Below are 23,874 nucleotides of genomic sequence, written 5' to 3'. Positions count from 1 at the left end.
CGCTCCCAGCAAGAAAACAGCTTGCGTGAAGACCGTTGGTGGTGGTAGCTGCCTTAAAGTTAGCCCCAAACTCATGGGGACCCCATGCACAACGGAACAAAATGCTGCTTTGTCCTGTGCCATCCCCATGATGGTTTAGGGATCAAACAGATGTGCTCCATAGGGTTTTCCTTGGCTGATTTTCAGACGTAGATCGCCAGGCCTTTCTTCCAGCGCACCTCTGGGTGGACTTGAACTGCCAACTTGAGGTTAGGAGCCCAGTGCTTAACCCTTTACATTACTCAGGGAATCCTGGCCAGGGCTTCAAGCCAGTTCACTCCGGTTCTAACCCCTGCTGAGAATTTGCATTTCTAACAAGTTCCCAGGCAATGCTAATATTGCAGTTAGGGACCAATTCTGAGAACCACTATCTGAGCAGTGGTTGTCAAAATTCATTATATATGAGAATCACCTGAGGATCTCGTTAAAATGTAGATTCTGATTCAGTTTAGTTGGGGTGGAAATGGAAGTTATCAGTAGGGGTTCAAACCAGAATGAACCAGTTCAAAGCCCTGATTCTGGCCCATAGTTTAAAAAAAAAAAAAAAAAAAAAGGCACCTCACTACCGTGGAGCCAATTCCAACTCATAGCAACCCTACAGTGCAGGGTAGAACTACCCCATGGGCTTTCCAAGGCTGTAATCTTTAAGTAAAGTTGACTGCCACATCTTTCTCCCTCGGAGTAGGTGGTGGGTTCGAACTGCCTTTCGATCAGCAGCCGAGCACTTAACCACTGTGCTAGCAGGGCTCCTTACTAAGCCTAGTGCTAAATAAGCCTAGTGCTTAACCATTTGCATCGCCCAGGGAACTCTGGCACATAGTAGGGGCTCAATAAACATTAGTTATTATTTTACTTAGGTGAATGCTCGATAAGTATTTGTTAATGAAAAAGATTGCAGGCTTATGGCTGAGGAGGTAAACTGAAAGGCAGAGGCCCGCCCCCAGCACACAATAGGTGCTCAGGACGCCTACTGATTAGTGGGGGACGTTTCACATAGTTCTGGGGGGCAAGGGCAGGGCTTTGGCCACCTCTGGCCAGGTGCCAGGCCCTGTTGCTCAGGGCACAGCAAGTAACATCAGCTCTCCAGGGTGATGGTTATTGGCCGGCCTGGGGCTTAACTGACTTCTGATATGGTGGGATCCTCTCCTGCTTTACTCTGACACTCTCCTTGGAGATCCCCGGCCCCAGCTTCCATCAGACCTTGGTCTTTATCGAGCTCCCAGAAATAGCTTAGCTGATCTGGGCAGGAAGTCTCTGATAAACTGGTCTTGTATACTGGTTCAAGGTGTGTGTGTGGAGGGGGAGAAGTCTGCATGGAATCAGGGGGACCTGGAAGGCAGAGAGTACTGGCACAGGTAGCATTCTAGCCTCCTGACTCCGTGTAAGACCAGGGGCAAGTCCTGCCCCTCTCCATGCCTTGGTCTCCCCATCTGTAGTCTGGCTCAGTCCTGGCTCCTCTGCTCTAGCTTCCTCATGGGTCAGGGTGTTTCCACACTCTCCTCCCTACACTAGTTGGCCAGATTTTGGAAAGTAAAAATACAGGATGCCCAGTTCAATCTAAATTTCAGATAAACAACACATTGTTTTTAGTATAGCTATGTTCCAAACGGAACCCTGGTGGTGTGGTGGTTAAGAGCTACGGCTGCTAACTGAAAGGTCGGCAGTTCGAATCCACCAGCCGCTCCTTGGAAACCCTATGGGGCAGTTCTACTCTGTCCTATAGGGTCGCTGTGAGTCAGAATCAACCCGATGGCAACAGGTTTTTTTTTGTTTGTTTGTTTTATGTTCCAAAAAGCGCATGGTTAAGCACTTGGCTGCTAACAAAAGGTCAGCGGTTCAAACCCACCAGCCGCTCACGGGAGAAAGATGAGGCAGTGGGCTTCCGTAAAGATTTACAGCCTTGGAAACCCTCTGGGGCAGGTCAGCTCTGTCCTATATATAGGGTTGCTATGAGTCAGAATTGACTTCCACACCAGTGGGTTTTTTGGTTTATCTAAAATTAAAATTTAACTAGATTTCCTGTATTTTATCTGGCAATTCTGACTAAAGCCCTTCACCACATTGCGGACTAAGGGATCTTTCTTTTTTTATATATAGCTGTATTCATATGTGGTTTACATACCATACAATTCCCCTGTGTTAAGTGCACAATTCAATGAATTTTTTGTACTTTTACAGAGTAGTACAATCATCACCACAACCTAATTTTAGGACATTTCCATCACCCCAAAAGAAACCTTGTGCCTTTTTGATGTCATCCCTAATTCCCACCCCTAACCCGAGGCAACCACTAATCTAGTTTTTGTCTCTAAACATTTGCCTTTTGTTGAAATTTCATCAAATGTCATGTGATTCTGGAATCATAAACCATATGTGTTCTCTCGTCTGGTTTCTTTCACTCAGAATAATATTTTCCAGGCTCGTCCATGTTATAGCATGCGTCAGGACTTCATTTCTTTCTATGGCTGAATGATATTCCGTCGTATGGATGGACCACATTTTGCTTATCCATTCTTCAGTGGATGGACATTTGGGCTGTTTCCACTTTGGGGATATTATGAGTAATGCTGCTACGAACACTTTCATGTACGGATCTTTATGCGGATGTTTGTTTTCATTTATCCTGGCGAGTTACCTAGGAATGGAGCAATGCAGCCCTCGGGGCACAGTGGTCAAGAGCTGGGCTGCTCACCAAAAGGTCAGCAGTTTGAATCCACCAGCTGCTCCTTCGAAACCCTATTGGGCAGGTCTACTCCGTCCTATAGGGTCGCTATGAGTCAGAATTGACTCTACGGCAACGGATTTGGTTTTGGTTCATAGTAAGCAGCCGCCAAGAAATCAAATGATGTATTACATTGGGTCAATGTGCTGCAAAAGACCTCTTTAAAGTGTTAAACAGTGAAGATGTCACTTTGAGGACCAAGGAGTGCCTGACCCAAGCCATGGTGTTTTCAGTTGCCTCATATGCCTGCAACAGCTGGACAATGAATAAGGAAGAATGAAGAATTGATGCCTTTGAATTATGGTGTTGGTGAAGAATATTGACTATACCATGGACTGCCAGAAGAACGAACAAAGCTGTCTTGGAAGAAGTACAACCAGAATGCTTCTTAGAAGCAAGGATGGCAAGACTTCATCTCATGTACTTTGAATATGTTATCAGGAGGGACCAGTCCCTGGAGAAGGGCATCATGTTGGTAAATTAGAGGGCCAGCAAAAAAGAGGAAGACCTTCAATGAGATAGAGTGACACAGTGGCTGCAAAAATGGGCTCAAACATAGCAATGATTGTGAGGACGGCACAGGACTGGGCAGTGTTTTGTTCTATTGTGCATAGGGTCGCTATGAGTGGGAACCGTCTAGACGGCAACTAACAACAGAACAGGTGGCACAAAAGGTTTGCACTCGGCTGCTAACATAATAGTTGGCAGTTCGAACTCACCCCACGATACTACAGAAGAAAGACCTGGCAATCTGCTTCTGTTAAGATTACAGCCAAGAAAATCCTACGGAGCAATTCTACTCTGTAACATGATCTGCCCCATAGGGTTTTCTAGGCTGTAATATTTATAAGAGTAGATTGCCAGGTCTTTCTCCCACAGAGCTCATGGGTGCAAACCTTTGAGTTAGCAGCTGAGCATTTAACCACTGACCCACCAGGGGTCCTTCCCACTAAATAGGCTAGTGCCTATTCATCCTTCAATGCTTCTGAAAGCCTTCCCTGGTCTCCCACGCTAAAGGCAGTCTCCCCCATTACTCCCTTTCCATGACCCAGTTTTTTTTCTTAAGCCCTGTAATTCTTTTACTTTGCATTTGCATAGCTTATTTGCAATTAAATGCTTTATTCGTATGTGCATTTTTAAAAAACTTTCTTTCCTCTGCCAGACTGAATTCCTCAAAGGCACCATTACAATATATACTGCTCCTAGCTGTTCCTATTGTCAGGCACAGGTTTGAGCACCAGGGGAGGGCTCGATTGGGGGCTGTTGGTGAAGTAACTTAATCCTCACAACACTGTAAAATCGGCACTGTTATGAGTCCCATTTCACAGATGGGAAGACTGAGGCACAGAGCGATTAAGTAATTTGGCCATGCAGAGCTCAATACATTTTTCTTGAATGAATTAATATGTATATTGTGTATTTTGCGTTTCAATATGTATATTGAGGAGCCTTGGTGGCGCAGTGGTTAAAGAGATTGGCTGCTAACCAAAAGATCGGCAGTTCGAATCCACCAGCCGCTCCTTGAAAACCCTATGGGGTAGTTCTACTCTGTCCTATAGGGTCGCTATGAGTCGGAATCAATTCGATGGCAATGGGTTGGGTTGTTTTTGGTTTTATGTATATTGAGCACACATAGAATCTCCACAAGAAATTCTTCGTAAAATGAATAAGCATGCTTGACATTTTGTGGGTCTTTAACCTGACACCACCCCCCCGCCCCCCGTATGGCCCACTGCCTCCCCTAAGCCCCGCCCCCTAGTGTTGGCAATGCCTTGTCCGTACTTTGAGTTGAACCTCTCATTTTACATCGCCGACACCTACTTAAGCTCCTCCTCCCTTGGTAGCCAATGCACCCTCGGTACCTTGAGGCGCTTCTCTTGTCGTAGCCAATAGCCTTCATTCCTATGTTAAGCCCCTCCTCTTTAGCAGGAGGCTATCAATCACGCATTCCCTATGTTCATTGGAATTTTTCTTCTGTGCTATCCAATGGTCTGTCCTTCTCTTAAGGCCCCTCCTCTTGTGGCGTTCTATGGCCCGCCCTTACGCCAAGCCCCGCCCCGAAGCAGCCTGCCTTCTCCGTTTCCCTCCTCCCATCTTCCCCTTTCACCTCCCATAACCTCCGCCCTCCTTCTATTAGTCCGCTGGATCACGCCCCTTGACTCTGCCCGTTATCCAATCCCGTTAACTTGCTCTGCTCCAACCCCTCTTGTTATTGGTCCCCGCGCTCCTCCATCCCCGCACGTGGCCCTGAGCGACGGCCTCGCCTGCCTGTGACGGCCAGAAGGCGGGACTTCCGGCGGCGCCGAGTCCAATAAGCATTCGCCGGCCCTCTGCCCCGGCGGCCGCCTCCGCCCCCTCAGCGTCCCGCTCCCGCCCCCGGCTTCGCCTCCCGCTGCCGCCGTTGCTGCCGCCGCCGCCTCCCGCGGCTTGGGCCCCCAGCCGCCAGCATGCCGCACGCCTTCAAGCCCGGGGACTTGGTGTTCGCCAAGATGAAGGGCTACCCGCACTGGCCGGCCCGGGTGAGGCCGCGCGGGAGATGGGCCAGGCGAGGTGGGGGGTGGGGTAGGAGGGGCCCCGGGCCCCCGGGAACTGCGCGCCAGAGGTCTGGGGGGCCCGAGGGTCCCGCGCGCTGGAGTCTGTGGTGGCCTGGGGGTCCCGCGCACTGGAGTGCGGGGGGGCCAGGCCTGAGGGTCCCGCGCTGTGGAGCCCAGGGGGGCCGGACCTGAGGGAGCTACGTGCTGGAGGTCCGGGGGGCCTGGAGCCAAGGGGCACGGAACTGGGGCCTGAGGGGGCAGAGTCAAGGCCGAGTGTCTGCGTGGGGGCAGGGTTCAAGTGTGAGGGAAGTCTGAGGGTCTGAAGGGGCTGGAATTTGAGGAAGGGGATAATAATCTCGGGAGAAGGGTACCCCAGGCTACAGGACCCAAGAGTCAGAGGGGCTGAGGGCCATGATTGAGGCGGAGGATCGAGATGAGGATGCAGGAACGGACAAGGATTGGAGGTCAAGGCTGAGGGGAGCTGGGGGCCATGTCTCAGGGTCTGAGAGAGGCCAGGGATGGAAATGGGGCTGGGGGCTGCTTTCACAAGGTTACTGGGGCTGAGGGGACCAGAGGGTCAAATAAGGCTTGTTGGGGGGACTCTGGGGACCGGCGCCCTGACAGATCCCCCTGCTCTGATGGAGGAGGCTCAATGAGCTGATAGGCACCCAAGTGGGCAACCCAGGACTGCGGGAGGACTTGGGGTTGGGGTGGTTCTCACAGATGCTTGAAACCAAGACCAGTCCTAGGCTATGGGGGCTCAAGCCCAAAAGGAGCACATATGAGGGAAGGGGGCTGGGCCAAAGGGACTTTGGGGTACCTCTTTTGAGGAAGCTAGGGTCCGAGGGAGCCAGATGGTCCGAGGGGTCCAGGTCTGAAGGGGGTCCTGAGTTTGGGGGTCCTTAGTCTGCAGATAAGAGGCAAGCAGCATGGGGGGAGGGGGGCTGGAGATTCTTGTCATCTCCATGCCTTAGGGCCAATGTCGCCCCAGGACTGAGGTTGGTGGTATACGCATGGCAAAACTGGAGGAATTAGGGGGTTCGGGGAGGGTCCCAGCAGCCGGGAGAAGGGTGGAAGGATGAGGCTGAGGGAACAAAACAAGAAAGGGAGTCGGGCTGGGCAGTCCTGTGGGATTCCGGGAGATTTCTGTGTGGCTCACTGCCCTTCGGGTGGAAGTAAGCTAGGGTTTAGGTTCAGAAAGGCCGCCACAGGGTGCCAGGAGGTGGTTGGTGCAGGGGACAACCGCCCAGCAGCTCTGAGAGTTCGGGGCTGTTAGAGCATCAGGGGCGTGTCCTGGGTGGGGCGGGAGCAGCCACAGGGCCAGGCAGGCCGCCTGGGGTGGTGCTCAGGGTGACTGAGTTTGGGGATGCCTCTGTGGGAGAGTGAGGTGTTTGGAGGTGGTGTGCGTGGCCAAGGACTTTGAAAAAGTAGCCCAGGGGAGCCCCGAAAGAGAAGGCAGCTGGGTGCCTGGGGCAGGGCAGACTGAAGCAGCTACCGAGATGGATTAGAGGACCGTGAAGGAATAATTGGGACCGAAAACCCACCCTAACCTGATCTGCTTGCGCTTATTTTCATGGAGGAAACCAGAGTGATAAAACTTTGCAGACACTTCCCTCCTTTCCCGCTTCCCTCCTTTGCCCAGCGCCAGCTTATCCCTCTCCCCCTTTCCCCAGGCGACTAGCTAAGCCCCAAACGTTTCCCAGCACCTGATTGGAAGTGAAGGGGCTGCTAGCCTCCTGTGGAGGGGTGACTGACAGCTGCTGGAGCCCGTGGGCCTAGAGGGAGAGGGTGGGACTTCCTGGATGCTGAGGGCCTGTCTCCTGCAGCCCACCCCCCACCCTCTGCCTTCTTGGAGCTGCCAGCTGCAGCCTGAGCCCCAGAAGCCTCTGGGGGACCACCCGCAGTCGCCTCTTTGTGGGAGGGGGTCCAGTGGGAGGATTCTGGGAGTTCTAGAAGCTGAGCCCGGCCCCACCCCCTGGTCGCTTCAGAGGACCATATTTGGCCTTGCTCAGGTGAAGCACCTGCGGGGGTGGCGGGTCGCTTTCTTCCTGGGGGAGAGAATCCCACCTGGTGGGTGGGGAGGTATGCAGTGCGGCCTGCAGAGGTAGAGCCTTACATGGAAGGTGATGCATCCCCTTGCCTTGAAGGACCCCCTACTCCCAGCATGCTTTTCTCCAAGTCACTTGGCTATTTTCTTGGTGATCTCCCGGGTCAATGGGTGGACCTGCCCCCCCGAGTCACCCCCTGACCGTCCCGAACGTCCCCTCGCTGCAGATCGACGACATCGCCGACGGCGCCGTGAAGCCCCCGCCCAACAAATACCCCATCTTCTTCTTCGGTACACACGAGACGTAAGTGTTCCTGCCTGGGGGCTTGATCTTCCCGCCCGCTGCCTCCGGCGCTGGCCTGGCTCACCTGGGGCCGGCCCTGTGGTTCCTCTCTCCAGAGCCTTCCTGGGACCCAAGGACCTGTTCCCCTACGACAAGTGTAAAGACAAGTACGGGAAACCCAACAAGAGGAAAGGCTTCAATGAGGGGCTGTGGGAGATAGAGAACAATCCGCACGCCAGCTACAGCGCACCGCCGGTGAGCACTCGCCAGGGCAGGCGCGGGCTCGGGTGGGCTTTACCTCTCTGTGTGGGAGAAGGAGAGGCCAGGCTTCCTGAGCCTTGGTGCTGTCAACATTCGACACCGTAGCCTTCCCTGAGGGGGACCGTCCTGTGCACTGTAGGGTGTCCAGCAGCATCCCTGGCCTCCACCCACTCAATGCCGGTAGCACGTGACAGCCATGAATGTCTGGTGTATGATGTGAGCTAGGGATCCAACTCAATTGTTTCCCCAGTGATGAATGCAGGGTTTCTCAACCTCAGCACCCCAAACCCATCCCTGGCCTCTGCCCGCTCGATGACAGTATCACTCCCCCTACCCAGCTGTGACACCCACAAATGTCTCCAGACATGGCCCAGGGTCGCCCCTGGATGAGAACCCCTGCTCTAGGGTTAGCCTGAATGTGTAACAGTGTTGTGATCGCTTTGATAACAACTTATTTTCTAAGAAAAAAGCTTTTTTTTTTTCCCCCTCCAAAACCCCTCCCTCCCTCCCCAATTACTGCCAGATTTGGACTTTGAAAAGGCAGTCGTTTTTAGATATGAGAGTTCTTGGTCAGGTAGGAAGAAGATGCCAAGAATCATAGGGGTGACATCTGGCTGGCCAAGCAGGCTCTTAGGACCCTCAGGGGAAGGAAGGAGTTGAGAAAGGGGAAGTCACATTGATAGAAAGCCAGGGAAGGCCACAGAAGGATGGGGGAGGGTGGCTCATCAGGCATTTTGGGGTGAGCTGTGGTTGGGAGGAAGCCAGCAAGGGTTCTTCGCTCTGCTTTTAACCCTGCTTTTGAGGTTTTTGTGGGAGGTATGGGGAAGAGGGGTAGCCTGGGCTTAGGAGGCATGGGCGGGAAGTTGGCTGGGAGGTGAAAGGAACTGACCACAGGTCGGGAAAGCTAGTGGACATCTGGGATGTTAGGGGAGAAGGCGACATCTGGGACAGGTGGAAAGCGGGCCTTGGAGAGGGCTGTGCTCAGCCTTTGGTTTTTGGGAGCGGGGGAGGACGTGGTTCTGTGGTGCCTGGTCTAGCCTGGGAACTTGGAGTCTTGAGCTGACCTCTCCTTCATCTGCGCTCGAGAGCGTTCACCCATTTATCTGGCCAACGTTTCTATATTGACACCTGTCACCAGGTGCTGTGCTAGGGACCAGGAAGACAAGTGAATCAGACGCAGCCCTCACCTTCCGGGGACTCGGTCACCACATGGCTCTGTGCGCCGAGGGGCTGGGGCCAGCGTTTTTCGCAAGTCTCGGTGGCGTGTTACTTTTCTCTGCCGTGACGTGTGGAAGACAGAGTTCTCTCTGCTCTGATGCAGTTAGTTGGTATGTGACTAGAGTCGTAGCGCTGTCCCGTAGGGATTTTTTTTTTTGAATTTTATTTTTGTGGTTGAGAATATACACAGCAGAACATGCACCAGTTCAACAGTTTCTACATGTACAGTTCAGTGACGCCGATCACCTTCCTCAAGTGGTACACCGTAGGGTTTTCTAGGCTGTAATCTTTACAGGGTAGATGGCCAGGTCTTTCCCCTGTGGAGCCGCTGGGCGGGTTTGAACCACCGGACTTTGTTAGCTGAACGCTTAACCGTGCACCAGCATGGCCCCTTTCTGGTTCCACACTCACTGCCATTCCCTTGCTCCCCCAGACTTTGCGGGTCCACGACTTGGAGAAATAGATCGGAAGGTCTTCGGGTGGTTGAGTTTCCTGAGATCCTTTTCTGGCCCCAGCTCCAGCTCTCTAAGGTTATGTCCTCAGCCTCTTACCTCTTGGTGAATCATCGTACCATTTAATATTTATTGGACTCCCACAGCTTGCTAAGTACCACGTAGATGCCTGCCCGTGAAAAAATGAGACTCGAAGGTAGTGCAACCTTGAAATTAAATAAATCTTGTACAAATTTCCCAAGTCGAGAGTAGTTACAGGTATCAGAGCTTGTTGCTAATCCTTGGTTCCCTAACCTGACCATGCTTCCAAATGGGACATTTGCTTAAAACGCAGATACCTGAGTCACACCACTAGAGATTTTGAGTTAGATGGGAACTTTTGGTTTTTCTTTTCCCAATCATCATTCTAGATGCTTCTGCTGCAGCCAGTCCATGGACAGGCATTTAAGAAGCGCTGCCTTCTGGGTAACTGAGCAGCCTCTGTTTTTCAGCCTTAAAGTTTTTGTTTTATTTTTATGTTTTAAGTAGGAATACAGGATTATTGTGCAAAAATCAAAAGGTACAAAAATGCACTCTGTTCTCCTCTCAAAATAGCCACAGCTGCCAGTGTCTTCTAGATTCTTCCACAATATGTTGGTCATATGAAAGCATAGGTCTTTCTTAAAAAAAAAAAAATTTTTTTGTTTTATTGTGGTAAAATACATAGAAAGAAACATTTACCAGTTCAGCATTTTTTATGTGTACAATTCAGTGATGTTGATTATGTTCATCATGCTGTGCAGCTGTCACCATTATCTGTCTCCAAGAGTTTCCATCACCCTTAACAGAAGCTCAGTGCCCCCTGAGCAATGACTCCCCTTTCCCCCTCCCTCCTGCCCCTGGTAACCACTAATAAACTTTGGTTTCTACTTTTGCCTACAGTAGCTATTTCATGGAAGTAGGATCATATAATATTTGTCCTTTTGTGACTGACTTATTTCACTTAGCATGATTTTTTCAAGGCTCACCCATGCCGTAGCACATATCAGGAGTTCATTTCTCCTTATGGTTGAATAATTTCACGTTGTATGGATGGAGTACATTTCGTTTATCCATTCATCTTTTGATGGACATTTAGGTTGTTTCTACCTTTTGGCTGTTTTGCATTGATGTACAGGTTTCTGGTGCACAGTGGCGTATATATATACCTTCCATTGCCATCCAGTCAACCCTGACTCATAGCGACCCTATAGGACGGAGTAGAACTGCCCCATAGGGTTTCCAAGGAGCAGCTGGTGGATTTAAACTGCTGACCTTTTGATTAGCAGCCTGAGCTCTTAACCACTGTGCTACCAGGGCTCCATACATACCTAGAGTTGGAATTACTGGATCTTATGGTTGTTCTATGTTCAACTTTTGAAGGAGTTGTCAAACTGTTTTCCACAGTGGCTGTACCAAAACCAGCAGTGGGTGAAGGTTCTAGTTTCTCCACATCCTTGCCAACACTTGTTGTTTTTTGTTTTTCTGATCCTTGCCCTCTTAGTGAGGGTGAAATGCTGTTTTACTGGGGTCTGGGTTTGCATCTTCCAAATGACTAATGACGTTGAGCATCTTCTCACATGCTTGTTGGCCGTGTGTAAGTTTTCTTGGGTGAATACTTACCCTTTTTTAAGCCTGGAATTCTGTACTTGGCTTTATTCACCCAATAGTATGTCTTGGTGCCTGGTCCGTGGGAACACACACACAGCGACCTCCTTCTTTCTGATGGCCTTCGCTGAAATAGTGTTTCTCAGAGGGGTACTGATTTGCATTCTCATCCACAGCGTGTGGGAAGGCCTGTTTCCCTAGTCCCCTTCCTAGTCAGCAAGTGAAAATGGTCCCTGGATGTGGTTTTAGTGATGTTGTTCTTTGTTCTTGCAATAATCCTGAGAGTGGGCTGGGCAGATGATGGCGCTTTCCCCGTCTTACAGGTGAGCAGACTGAGGCCCACAGAGCTTGCTTGATTGCCCAGAGGGACCCAGCTAGAATGAGACCTTTTAGATATAGATCAGGATCGTACCCCCTCGGCACTGTGTACATTCAGGGCTGGATCTTTCTCCGGGGTGGGGACTGCCATCCTGTGCATTGTAGGGTGTTGAGCAGCATCCCTGGCCTCCACCCACTCAATGCCAGTAACACTCCCTCCCACAGTCATGACAACCACAAATGTCCCTAGACATTGCCGAGTGTCCGCTGGGGGTAGAATCACCCCAGGTTTGAACCCTTGGGTTACGGGCTTCCACTCACTACAGCCATGTCCCTTGTTGGACGAAGACATAAAGGAGCTCATCCAAGGTTCTCCAGCTTGTTCGCAACAAGCTGGGCTGGGGCTGAAACGCTGGCCTTCCCGCTCCCAGCCAGCGTTCTTCATGTGAGCCGTGTGCTATGGGGTTGAAGGTCAGAGTGGCGAGCAGTGAGGCTGTCACCAAGTGGTAGCTGTTACTGACTTCTACAGCTGGCCTGTACAAGGCAGGGGGCCTGGGGAATAATCTCTAGATGAGAGACATCTGGGGTCAAGAGCCCTGCTTTGTGGGCAAGGGACTCTGGGTTCAAATTCTGGCTCCTCCACTCCACTTGCTAGCTCTGTACCTTGGGGCTTAACGTCCTGTCTCTGAGCCTCAGTTTGCCCCTCTGAGAACAGGACAATGGCCCCCCCCCACCCCGGGAGAATCGGTGAGAAGATGCACATGAAGCCTCTTGCGTGTGCTGCGTTGCCTGTGCTCGGTTGCCCATGGCGGCCGAGGTGGGGAATGAGGAGGCAAGGCTGATTTCTGTCTTCCTCTCCCACCTTAAGGCCCCTGGGTAGTGCAAACAGTTTGTGCTCAACTGCTAACCTAAAGGTTGGTGGTTCAAACCCACCCAGTGGTGCTGCGGAAGAAGGCCTGGAAATTTGCTCCTGTTAAGGTTATAGCCAAGATATACAACAATGACAAAAAAAAAGAGTAGCTGCTAAGGCTGCTTATGTACAAACACCTCATGGGATTTGGTTCCCTGGTTTGGTGGTTTAAGGTCATGGTTCATGGGACATCGCACTTAACTGGCCTTTAACTTGTTTAGTGCTTCTCTTCTACCTCCTAGTTCATTGTGTGGTGCCTGGGGTTTTAAAAGCTTGCAGGTGGCCATCCAAGGCACAGCAATTCATCTCTATTTGCCTGGAGCAACAGAGGAAGAAGGAGAGTCAGGAATAGGAGGAGGAAATGGAATGTGTGGCTAACTGCCTCCATGAACAACTGCCTCCTTTGCCATGAGACCAGAACTGGGTGGTGCCCGGCTACCATTACTGAACAGTTTGATCAAAGAGTCTATAAAAGAATCCTGATCAAAAGCAGGAAAATGCAGAGCAGAATTTCAGATTCTCACGGACTCTAGACTTTCTGAAGCCATGGAGGGTGGATGAACCCCTGAAACTATTACCCTGAGATAATCTTTAAATCTTAAACCAAATATCCCCTGAAGTCTTCTTAAAACCAAACAATAGTTTAACTTAACTAGTTAAAAATGCCTGCCCTGAGCGTTGTGTTCTTTTGACAACTATCTATATGGGATCAAACTGACAGCAGCAACTTGAAAGATTAGATAGGAAGCTTAGGGGGCAGTGAGTCTATGTTAATGGGGGAGGAACAACTCAGAAAAGGAGGGTGAGAATGGTTACACAACTTGAAGAGTGTGATCAGTGTCACTGAATTGTACATGGAGAAACTGTTGAATTGGTGTTTGTTCTGCTGTATCTATTCTCAGCAACAACAAAATAAGTAAATTTGAAAAAGAAAAAAAGATTATAGCCAAGAAAACTATATGGCAGTTCTACTCTATGACACATGGGGTCGCTGTGAGTTGGAATCGACTCAGGGGCAGCCAACAGCAACTTTCCCACCTTCTCCGCCCTCTGGCTCCGCCAGGTCACTGAGGAGCAAACCGCCTGTCTCACTGACCAGTCGGGGCCTGGGATGCTTCAGAGTTGGCTGGCTCGAGACCTTACGTTTCCTGGTTCTCCCCTGTGCCTCCCGCGCTTACGTTGTCTGAACCTCTTGGTGTGAATCACATTCCCTGAACCCTCCGGTGGATGGCTGTTAGAGCCCAGCGGGCTGACCCCAGAGGACCCAGAGTTCTGGTCCTGGCTTTCCCCGTTAGCACCATGCAGGGCAGGCCACGTCCCTTCCTGGAGACTGAGTTTGTTCATTTGTGGAGCAAGGACATTCTTCCTCATCGCGCCACAGGGCTGTCAGGGCACATGTCGGATTGCACGGCTTTGCACGGGCTTTGTAATAAGCAGTAGCCATATGTGGAGTCCCTTGGTGGTGCAAATGGTGAACACGCTCATCTGCTCACTATAAGGTTGGTTCGAGTCCTTTCAGAGGCACCTTGGAAGAAAGGCCTGGTGATCTACTTCTGAAAAACCAGCCATTGAAAACTGTGGAGCACAGTTCTGATCTGATACACGGGGCTGCCATGAGTCAGGGTCAGCCCGACGGCATCTGGTTAGTGGCTGCGTGTGGTGGCCCACACTAGGAGGCTGAGGCCAACCTAGTTTTGTGTCCCAACTCTGTCACTCACCAGGTGTGTGATCTTGAGCTGTTTTTGACCTCTCTGCACCTGTTTCCTTGACTCTGCAGTGAGGAGGAGAATTCCCACCTGGTGCAGTGGTAGAGTTCTTGCCTCCCATGCGGGAGGCCCAGGTTGAGTTCCTGGCTAGTGCACTTCAAGCACAGCCACGACCCGTCCGTCAGTGGAGGCTTGTATGTTGCTAGGATGCTGAACAGGTTTCAGCAGAGTTTCCAGAGTAAAACGGACTAGGAAGAAAGGCCTGGTGATATATTTCCAAAAATCAGCCTCTGAAAACCCTGTGGATCACGACAGTCCAATCTGCAGTCGATCATGGAAATGGCCCAGGACCGGGCAGCATTGTTCCATTGTCCATGGGGTTGCCACGTGTCGGGGGCCAACTCGACGGCAGCTAACAGCAAGTAGAGGTAGGCTCGGTGTCTGGTAGTTCACGCTCGGGTAACATTAGTTCTTAGTGCTATAATGTTGTTAGGTGCCCTCTGTCAGTGTGTGGTACTGTGGTGGCCTGCGTGTTGCTGTGATGCTGGAAGTTATGCCACCAGTATTTCAAATACCAGCAGAGTCACCCATGGTGGACAGGTTTCAGCAGACCTTCCAGACTAAGATGGACTAGAAAGAAGGACCTGGTGGTCTACTTCTGAAAACATAGCCAGTGAGAACCTCACAGATGGCGGCAGAACATTGTCTGAAGTATTATCATACTGACCCTGATCCTCGTGGTCCAAGATCCTCGCACCAGCCGCTCAGTCTCTTTCCCTCTGAGCTGCCATTTCCCCCACGAGAAACAGGATAATGTCTTCCTTCTCCACCAGCCAGGGATGCTCCAGGGAAGTAAGCCCGAGAGCCCTCTGAGCGCTTGGAAGAAAGGCATGATGGAGGTCGACTGTGAAAGCGAGCGTCTTCTCCCTTGGCGTTTTCATTCTGGGGCTTACCTACTTCACCGTTAGCCTTTTTGGTCTCGTCAGAGATTACACAGGCAGGGCCCTGTCACTGTGCCCAAGGCTCTTGCTCACAGGGCCACTGGGGAGACAAAATGCGTTAGGTGCGGAGCCACTAGCTCCTACAACACCTGGCTCTCATTTTTCTTGTCACTCGGTGGGCATTGTGAGCAAGCCTGCGTCTGTGCACAAAGGTCAGGGTGGCTTAGCCTGGCGGTGGGGGAAGAGTAACTCGTTGCCATCGAGCCAATTCCAACTCATAGCGACCCTATGGGATACAGTAGAACTGCCCCATAGGGTTTCTAGGGAGTGGCTAGTGGATTCGAATTACCAACTCTTTGGTTAGCAGTCGAGCTCTTATTCACTGGGCTACCAGGACTCCAGGGGAAGGATAGGGGGCTTTATAACAGAGTGACCGTGGAGGGGACGGGGCATTGAGGGAGGGCCGAGGTCCTTCCCACTCCCCCCCTCTACCCTGCTCTCCCTCCCCAGCCCCTATCTGACACCCAGCTCACTCGTCCCGCCTTCCCGTTCTGTGTTCTCTTGTGTGTGTCCACTTGGACGAGCCCCCGAGGCTGCACCTTCTGCGTCTGTCAGGCCTTGAGACAGGCCTCCTCCCCCTCTGGCTGCGCAGCTGTGAGACCTCAGCCCTGACCTTGGCCTCTCTGCTTCCTCGCCTCAGCTCACGTCTCGAGTCCTGTTAGGTGGGCTTTGGAAACACGTCTCCACGTGTCTTCATACCATCTTTGTCCTCTTGGCTTCTTTCTTGGCCTTGCTCAGTCCCTTCTGCCCCTACTAGAATCACACCAAGGTGCCTTCTGTTGGTAACGTTCATTTTTTTTTTTACGTAAAAGTCACGTAACAAAATTTAGCATTTTAGCCATTTTAGAGCGTATACTTCAGCAGCTTTTAGTACATTCACAGTGTTGTGTGACCATCACCACCATCTAGTTCCAGAACATTCTTATTACCCCAGAAAGAAACCTTGTACCCCTTACTCATCACCCCTTGTCCCCCCGTTTCCTCAGCCCCCAGTTATAAGCACCCACTAATCCGCTTTCTGCCTCCATGGACATGCCTGGCCATTTCGCATCAGTGGAATCATACTGTATGGCCTTTTGTGTTGAACTGCTTTGACCGAGCGGGATATTTTCAGGGTTCATCCATGTTGTAGCATGTATCAGGACTTTTTATTTCTTTTTATGGCTGAATAATGGTGGTGTAAACAGTTAACATGCTCGGTTGCTGACCGAAAGGCTGGCGGTTTGAGTCTACCCCAAGGCACCTTGGAAGAAAAGCCTGGCAATCTACTTTTGAAAAATCAACCATTGAAAACCCTATGGAGCTTAGCTCTACTCTGACACACGGGGATCACCATCACTTGACTTGACGGCAGCATTCATCTGTCCTTGGACTTGAGTTTTTAAAATCTCTGTCTCTCTTTCTCTCAATATCAGTTATTTAGGAAACAGCTTGTTCAGATTTTATGTCAGATGTGGCCGTGCTGGGTGCAGAGCAGTACCTCCATGCTTGGGGAGCTATTATGGCACCCCCTTCTCACGCTGTGTGTGACCATGCCGGGCACGTGTGGAAACTGAGGCACAGGGAGGTTTAAGTCACTTGCCCAAGGTACAAGCCCGATCGTGGCAAAGCTTGACCTGCCATCCTGCGGCCTGACCCCAGCACCACCCCCCATGCATTGCCATCTTGCTCTCAGGCTTTTGTTTCCCCCGTTTGTAAAGCCTGTGGGTGCTGTTCTCTGGGTCGCTATCTGGACCGCGCGTTGACGTGCAGTCTCCGCTCCTCAGCCCGTGAGCTCCTCAGACAGCGAGGCCCCTGACGCCGACCCCGTGGGTGGGAGTGACGCTGACGAGGACGCCGAGGCCCGGGGGGCCATGGCCATCACTGCCGTGACCACTGCAGCCGCCAGCGAGAGGATGGAGAGTGACTCGGACTCAGACAAGAGCAGTGACAACAGCGGCCTGAAACGGAAGGCCTCGGCATTGAAGGTAGGCAAAGGGTTTGTGTGGGCCAGCGGGGTGCCCAGTGAGGCCTGGTCCTGCTTTCTCATACCCTAAAGTCTCATCCGGCAGCCTGCCTCTCCCTTGCCTCCCTCTTTTTTTTTTTAACGTGCATTTAAAAAAATTAAGATATAATTCACATACCATAAAACTCACCCTTTCACAAAAGTGTGCAGTCTTTTTGAGTGTGCAAAAACCTGTCACTACGGTCTAGTTCCAGAACATTGTCACCACCCTGTGCCCGTCAGCAGCCACTCCCCATTCCCTGCTGCCTCCAAGCCCTAGGCAACCACTAATCCACTCTCTGTCTCCACACATTTGACCGTTCTGGACATCTCATATAAATGGGATCATACAATATGTGGTCCTTTGTGACCGGCTTTTTTACTGAGTGTAATGTTTTCAAGGTTCATCCACATGTAATATGTATTGATGCTTCATTCATTCATCTTTCTAGCTGAATAATATTCCATCGTACGGATAGACCACAGTTTACCCATTTTACAGTTGACAGGCGCTTGGCTTGTTTCCGTCCTTTTGGCTGTTATGAGTGATGCTGCTGTGAACGTTCGTGTACAGGTTTTCCCGTGTACATGTGTTCTCAGCTCTGTTGAGGATGTTCTTTCCTCTGCCTTTGACAGTTTCTAAATATGTGGGTGCTAAGGAAAGGACCAGGTCAGATCAGCGAATTCTTTTAGTAGAGGAAGCCATTCTTTTTATTATTTTTTTAAAATGACTTTTGCTCTCGTTTCCACTTGTAATGATAAGCCATGTTCGTGATTGGTAAGTTGGAAGATGCAAAAATACAAAGAAGCTAGTGAAAAATACCCATGCTATGGGGAGGGGGCGGTTCTAAACCAAGGACTGTTAACATGCTCGTGTGTATTTTTGTGGTCTTGGTGTGCCCACGCAGGGGTTACGTACGTGTGTATATAACTGATGGAAATGGCAATATTGACGTGCAATATGTGTGCCTTTTTTTCCCCCCACTTAATATTATGTCATGAATGTTTCTGAGTGGTGCAAATGGTTAAGCACTTGGCTACTAACCAAAAGGTTGGCTGTTTGAGTCCACCCAGAGGCACCACAGAGGAAAGGCCTGGAGGTCCACTTTTGAAAACTCAGCCATTGAAAACCCTGTGGAGCACAGTCCAACTCTGACACACATGGGGTTGCCATGAGTGGGAGAGGACTCGATGGCAACCGGTTGTTGTTAGCACATTCACTGTGTTGTGCGGCCGCTACCTCCGTCTCTCTGCTAGTTCCAGAGAGTGTGTGTAGGGGGTGGGGTGGGGGGGAACGATCCCTGGTTTTTCTCAGACTCTCCACGGTGTCCCTGGCCCCAGGAAGGTTCAGGGACCCCAGCTCTAGCCCGGGCTGTGAGCGGCCAGTGGGAGGCTGCCCACCATGGTGCAAGAAGGCTGTGCCAGGAACGCAGGCTTCCCACCCACTGACATGTCCAGGCCACCCCCTTTCAGATGTCAGTGTCGAAACGAGCCCGGAAGGCCTCCAGCGACCTGGACCAAGCCAGCATGTCCCCCTCCGAAGAGGAGAACTCAGAAAGCTCGTCCGAGTCTGAGAAGACCAGTGACCAGGTGAGCAGGTGGGCACATCCTTGGGGGACAGGGCCTGGCGAGAGCCCAGTGGCGCCAGCCTGCGCGTCCCACATCGTGCTTCCATCCCTTCACCCAGGACTTCACCCCCGAGAAGAAGGCTGTGGCCCGGGCCCCACGGCGTGGCCCTGTTGGAGGAAGGAAGAAAAAGGTAGGGGCTGTTTTGTGTTTTCCATGCCCACCTCTGGGGAACCCCTGGAGGCTTCTCATCAGTCCCTGGTCACCATCCATGGGTGTTGAGCCAGGCTGTTCTGGGAGTGGGTGGGGCCTGGGCCACAGGTGGACCTACAGGGTGAACCCAGTGTCCAGCATTTCTGAGCACTTGGATCTGTCAGGCACCTCAGTGAGAGTGGGGCAGACGCAGCTCCCGCCGCCCCACGAGGAGCTTTCTGTCTGCTGTGGGAAACAGTGTTCCAGAGTGCTGTCATCAGGAAGGAGTGGTGCCCTCACAAGGGCCGTGTGTGTAAAAGAGGATGTGTGTGCACGTGTGTGTGTGTGTGCGCGCGCGCGCGCGCCATGGTGACGGTGGAGTTTGAGGGCTAAAGGCAGCAGAGAAGATCAGCTTGTCTAGTGGGGCCTCTATGCAGGATATTAGGACAACGGAGTTGATTGCGAGAGCGCATCACGGGGTAGGGCGCAGTTGGCAGACAGACATAGAAGGCAGTGTTATTTTCGTAAAAACATGGTATTATAATTGCTGTCAGTAAGTTGTACATCTGTACAAAGTTAAATTGGCAAAAATTGTGTGATAGATATATTACAACAACAACAACAAAAGAGTAGCTGCTGAGGTGCTTATGTACAACCAAGCACCTCATGGGATTTGGTTCCCTGGTTTGGAGGTTTAGGGTCATGGTTTCTTGGGACATCCCAGTTAATTGGCCTAGTAACGTGTTTAGTGCTTCTGTTCTACCTCCTAGTTCATTGCAAAGTACCTGGGGTCTTAAAAGCTTGCAAGCGGCCATCCAAGGCACAACAGTTGGTCTCTATTCGCCTGGAGCAACAGAGGAAGAAAGAGAGTCAGGAATAGGAGGAGGAAATGGAATGTATGGCTAGCTGCCTCCATGAACAACTGCTTTCTTTGCCATGAGATCGGAAGAACTGGATGGTGCCCGGCTACCATTACCGAACAGTTTGATCAAAGATTCTATAAAAGATCCTGATCAAAAAGGGGGAAGTGCAGAACAGAATTTCAAATTCTTACGGACTCTAGACTTTCTGGAGCCATTGAGGCTAGCTGAATCCCTGAAACCGTCGCCTGAGATAATGTTTAAACCTTAAACCAAAAATATCTCCTGAAGTCATCTTAAGACTAGACAATAATTTAGCTTAACTAGTAAAGAATGTCTGCCTTGAGCATTACACTCTTAGGAACTATCTCTGTGGGATTAAATTGACAACAGCAACTCGGCAGATTAGGTAGGAAGCTTAGGGGGCAGTGAGTTTATGTTAATGGGGGAGGAACAACTCAGAAAAGAAGGGTGAGAACGGTTGCACAACTTGAATGTAATTTCTACATGTCACTGAATTGTAAGTGTAGAAACGGTAGAATTGGTGTATGTTTTGCTATGTGTATTCTCAACAACAAAATAAATAAAACTTAGGAAAAAAAAATAGAGGTGAAAACTGGCTCTAGCAAGATGCCCCACTTCACAGACGAGGGAAGGGCCCGGGCACGTTAAGCACCTTGATCTTGATCAGGCAGCTGCACGAAATACACTGCACGTGATTTGGCCAGAACACAGAGGATCCTAGGACATTGGAGTGGGTTGGGTGGGAGGGGGCATTGCTCAGCCTTGAAGAGATGCTGGATGGGGGCCCATCTGGACAGGGGCAGGGAGCAGCGGTGGTCAGTTCATCTGCTTCTCTGACGCCCCAGCCCATCCCCTCACGACTTCTCCCCAGAAGGTGGCCTCAGCCTCTGACTCCGACTCCAAAGCCGACTCAGATGGGGCCAAGGAGGAGCCTGTGGCGGTGGCCAGGTCCGCATCCTCCTCCTCCTCCTCTTCCTCCTCCGACTCGGACATGTCTGTGAAGAAACCTCCGCGGGGCAGGAAGCCAGGTAGGGGCTCCCAGTGTGGCCCCCCGGTTACCCTGGAACTGTCAGCCCTGGGGAAGACGGTGGTATCCCCTCCTTGTCTCTCCATAGCCGAGAAGCCGCCCCCGAAGCCCCGCGGCCGGAAGCCGAAGCCCGAGCGGCCCCCGTCCAGCTCAAGCAGTGGCAGGTGGGTGTTGGCGCCCTGGGGCCCCTCCTGGCCGTGGGCGCCGGGCGGCCCTCCCCTCACCCTCCGCCGCTGCCCGCAGCGACAGCGACGAGGTGGACCGCATCAGCGAGTGGAAGCGCCGCGACGAGGAGCGCCGCCGTGAGCTGGAGGAGAAGCGGCGGAGGGAGCAGCAGGAGGAGCTGCGGCGGCTGCGTGAGCAGGAGAAGGAGGAGAAGGAGCGGCGGCGGGAGCGGGCTGAGCGGGAGGACGCCCCCCGCAGCGGAGCCAGCGACAGCAGCGGGGATGAGCTCCGGGACGAGGACGACGGGCCCGTCAAGAAGCGCGGCCGTGGGCGGGGCCGAGCGCGCGGTCCCCCGTCCTCCTCTGACTCGGAGCCCGAGGCTGGACTGGACAGGGAGGTGCGTGCCGCGCCTTGGTGGGAGGTCCCGGGGGCCTGGGAGGCAGGTGACAGCCACAAGGCCTCTCCCTGGTGCCCACCCCGTTGTCACCTCATTCAGTAAGCCCATTCCTTTCTTCAACACCTGGGAGGCCCCAGGTGGCACCGTTACATGCTCGGCTACTAGCCAAGAGGTTGGTGGTTACAACCCACCCAGAGGCACCTCAGAAAAAAGGCCTGGAGATCTGCTTCTGAAAGGTCACAGCCTTGAATACCCTGTGGAGCAGTTCTACTCTGCACACACAGGGTTGCCAGGGGTCGGAATCGACTTGACGGCAACTGGTTTGATGTTTCTGTTTTTTATTGAGCACCTACTGTGTACTAGACACCATTCTCGGTGCCAGGTGTACAGCAGGGCAGCTGTGAACGGAACTCAGAAGCCTGAGAGGCTGGCCTTCAAGTCAGGGAGACAGGCGTGTAAGCTGTGGTGTGTGAGAGCATCAGCGCTAAGGAGGAGAATAGAGCAAGGGGACACGGAGGGCCGGAGTGGGAGGGTTCTGTTCACATGGGGTAGACCCTGAAGGCCTGGCTCAACAAGGTGACTTTAGAGTAAGGAACTGAATGAAGTGAGGGGTGATCTGTGAAGACATCTGGGGAAAGAGCCTTCCAGGCAGAGGGAACAGCCCATGCAAAGGCCCTGAGGCAGGACCGGGCCTGGTGCACTGGAGGAACAGTGAGGAGGCTGGAGCCGGGGGAGAGAGGAGGAGGGGAGGGCAGGGAGGGGACAGGGCAGGGCGTGCAGGGCCCTGTGGGCCAGGGGCAGGACTTGGGCTTTTACCTGAGGGAGGTGGAGCCCTGAGGGTTGTGAACAGAGGAGGGACAGGCCTGACTCAGGTGTTCACGGGTGCCCGAGGCTCTGTGGGTGCCGCAGGGTCTGTTGCATTCCCCACCCTCAGGGCACTTGCAGTCTGGCCTGAATCCAGAGAGTCTGACCTTCAGGCCTGTGACTTTCTAGCCTGCGCTCAGTGCTGCCATGCAGTGGCGATCCCTGAGCCAGGGCCTCCACTTCTGGGTGAGCCAGCAGAGCGCCCCCTCCTCTCCCTGTGGTAGCCCCCAGCCCTGGGAAGCATGGGGGCCAAGGCTTTGAGCTCCATCTGCTGGGCGGGGCCTGCACTCCAGACCCTGAGGTGCTTCCAGGGAAGCTCCTGGCTGGGCATGGGCCCGGGGGTCTTCGTTGCCGTCTTGCCCTGCTCTGCGCTTGCCCCGGCAGTTCCAGGGAGTTAGAAGGTGGTGGCAGGGAGTGTCGAAAACACTGTCTCTGAGCAGGACTGTCTCTAGAGAGGGGTCTCTTCCCAGGCCCCCAGCCCCGCCTCTCCTCTGCTGTTGCAGGCGAAGAAATCTGCTAAGAAGTTGCAGCCGCAGACCCTCGAGCCCGTGAGGAAACCCAGCCAGAAGGAGAAGAGAGGGCGTCTGGAGGAGAAGTCCCGAGCCAAGTTAGCCCCAGCTTTGCCCCTCCTCCTCTGGCTCCCCAGGGCCCTGCCTGTCCCCAAGATTCCCAGCCTCCCTGGGGCCCCGCACCCCTCACGGATGGACCAGCTCTTGAATTCAGTCCTGGAGCCAGATCTGTTGGAAGCTTCTGGCTCCTCGGGCGCATCAGGTTGTGGAGGAATCCCTGCTCCAGGACTGAGGCCCTTCCCTAGAGCAGCAGGCCTCACCCAGGGCGAGATTGCCCCCAGTGAGCAATGTCTGCGGACATTCGTGATTGTCATGACTGGGGGGTGCCACTGGCCTCGAGTGGGTGGAGGCCCGGGATGCTGTTCAACATCCGACCGTTCGCAGGACGGCCCCGCCCCAGAGAAGGATCCAGCCCCCACATCAGCAGTGCTGAGGGGAGAGACCCTGCCCTAGACCAGGGTTCTCAGACTTTTCTAAGTTGGAGGCCCAGGAGGTAGGGGGACAGTGCCCATGTCCCAGCCCCCTTTCCTATGGAGTCCCAGTCACTGGCAGATGTGCATGCCCCGCCAGAGCGTGGCAGGGTGGCACCAAGCCGGACGGCGGAGCAGAGTGTGGAGCTGGAGCCCTCAGGTGCACCAGCCGTGCCTGATGAGCTGTCATGCTCATAAATGTTCAATCACTTTAATAAAGAAACCTATGGGTTTCGCATAACTAGTCCTCAGCCACGTGGAAAGAGAGCTCTGCATCTCCCCTGGTTCACTCGTGAGACCCAGAGAAAGGAGGTGCAGGCCTCCCCTGGGGGCACTGCCCTTGACCTAGGCCAGGGCCTCCTGAAGGTGATGTGCCTCCCTCCCACAGGCCCCTGGTCCCTCGGTTGGGGGGTGGCACCGCTGGGCTGTGTTGGTTGGGGCCTAAGGGGAGGTGCTCTTTGCAGGCCCCCGAAGGTAGAGCGAACCCGGAAGAGGTCCGAGGTGTTAACGCCCGACAGGAAGGTTGAGAAGAAGAAAGGTGAGGGGGCCGCGCAGGGATCAGTCGGAGAGAGAGGGGTGAGGCCAGGGTTCAGATTGCTGATTCTAGAGTGGACGTGGGCTTGGCACTGGCCAGGTCCC

The 23,874-nt window shown here is 52.8% G+C and overlaps 1 protein-coding gene across 1 annotated transcript in view; it reads left to right on the top strand.

The window, feature by feature from the left end:
- Positions 1-5,208: 5,208 nt before the first annotated feature.
- The window catches only part of HDGFL2 (HDGF like 2), a 21,763-nt gene continuing 3,097 nt past the window's right edge, over positions 5,209-23,874 (top strand). The window contains exons 1-11 of the mRNA XM_004378451.2: positions 5,209-5,280; positions 7,570-7,646; positions 7,742-7,880; positions 16,884-17,084; positions 18,575-18,691; positions 18,789-18,860; positions 20,615-20,771; positions 20,859-20,934; positions 21,014-21,332; positions 22,700-22,803; positions 23,700-23,773. Coding sequence (XP_004378508.1) covers positions 5,209-5,280; positions 7,570-7,646; positions 7,742-7,880; positions 16,884-17,084; positions 18,575-18,691; positions 18,789-18,860; positions 20,615-20,771; positions 20,859-20,934; positions 21,014-21,332; positions 22,700-22,803; positions 23,700-23,773 — 1,408 coding nt within the window. The remainder of the gene's footprint in view (positions 5,281-7,569; positions 7,647-7,741; positions 7,881-16,883; positions 17,085-18,574; positions 18,692-18,788; positions 18,861-20,614; positions 20,772-20,858; positions 20,935-21,013; positions 21,333-22,699; positions 22,804-23,699; positions 23,774-23,874) is intronic.

The sequence above is a fragment of the Trichechus manatus genome, unplaced genomic scaffold (genome assembly GCF_000243295.1).
Source record: "Trichechus manatus latirostris isolate Lorelei unplaced genomic scaffold, TriManLat1.0 scaffold00057, whole genome shotgun sequence".
NCBI lineage: Eukaryota > Metazoa > Chordata > Mammalia > Sirenia > Trichechidae > Trichechus > Trichechus manatus.
The sequence above is the reverse complement of the archived record's forward strand: the minus strand, read 5'-3'. Positions and strand labels throughout refer to the sequence as shown.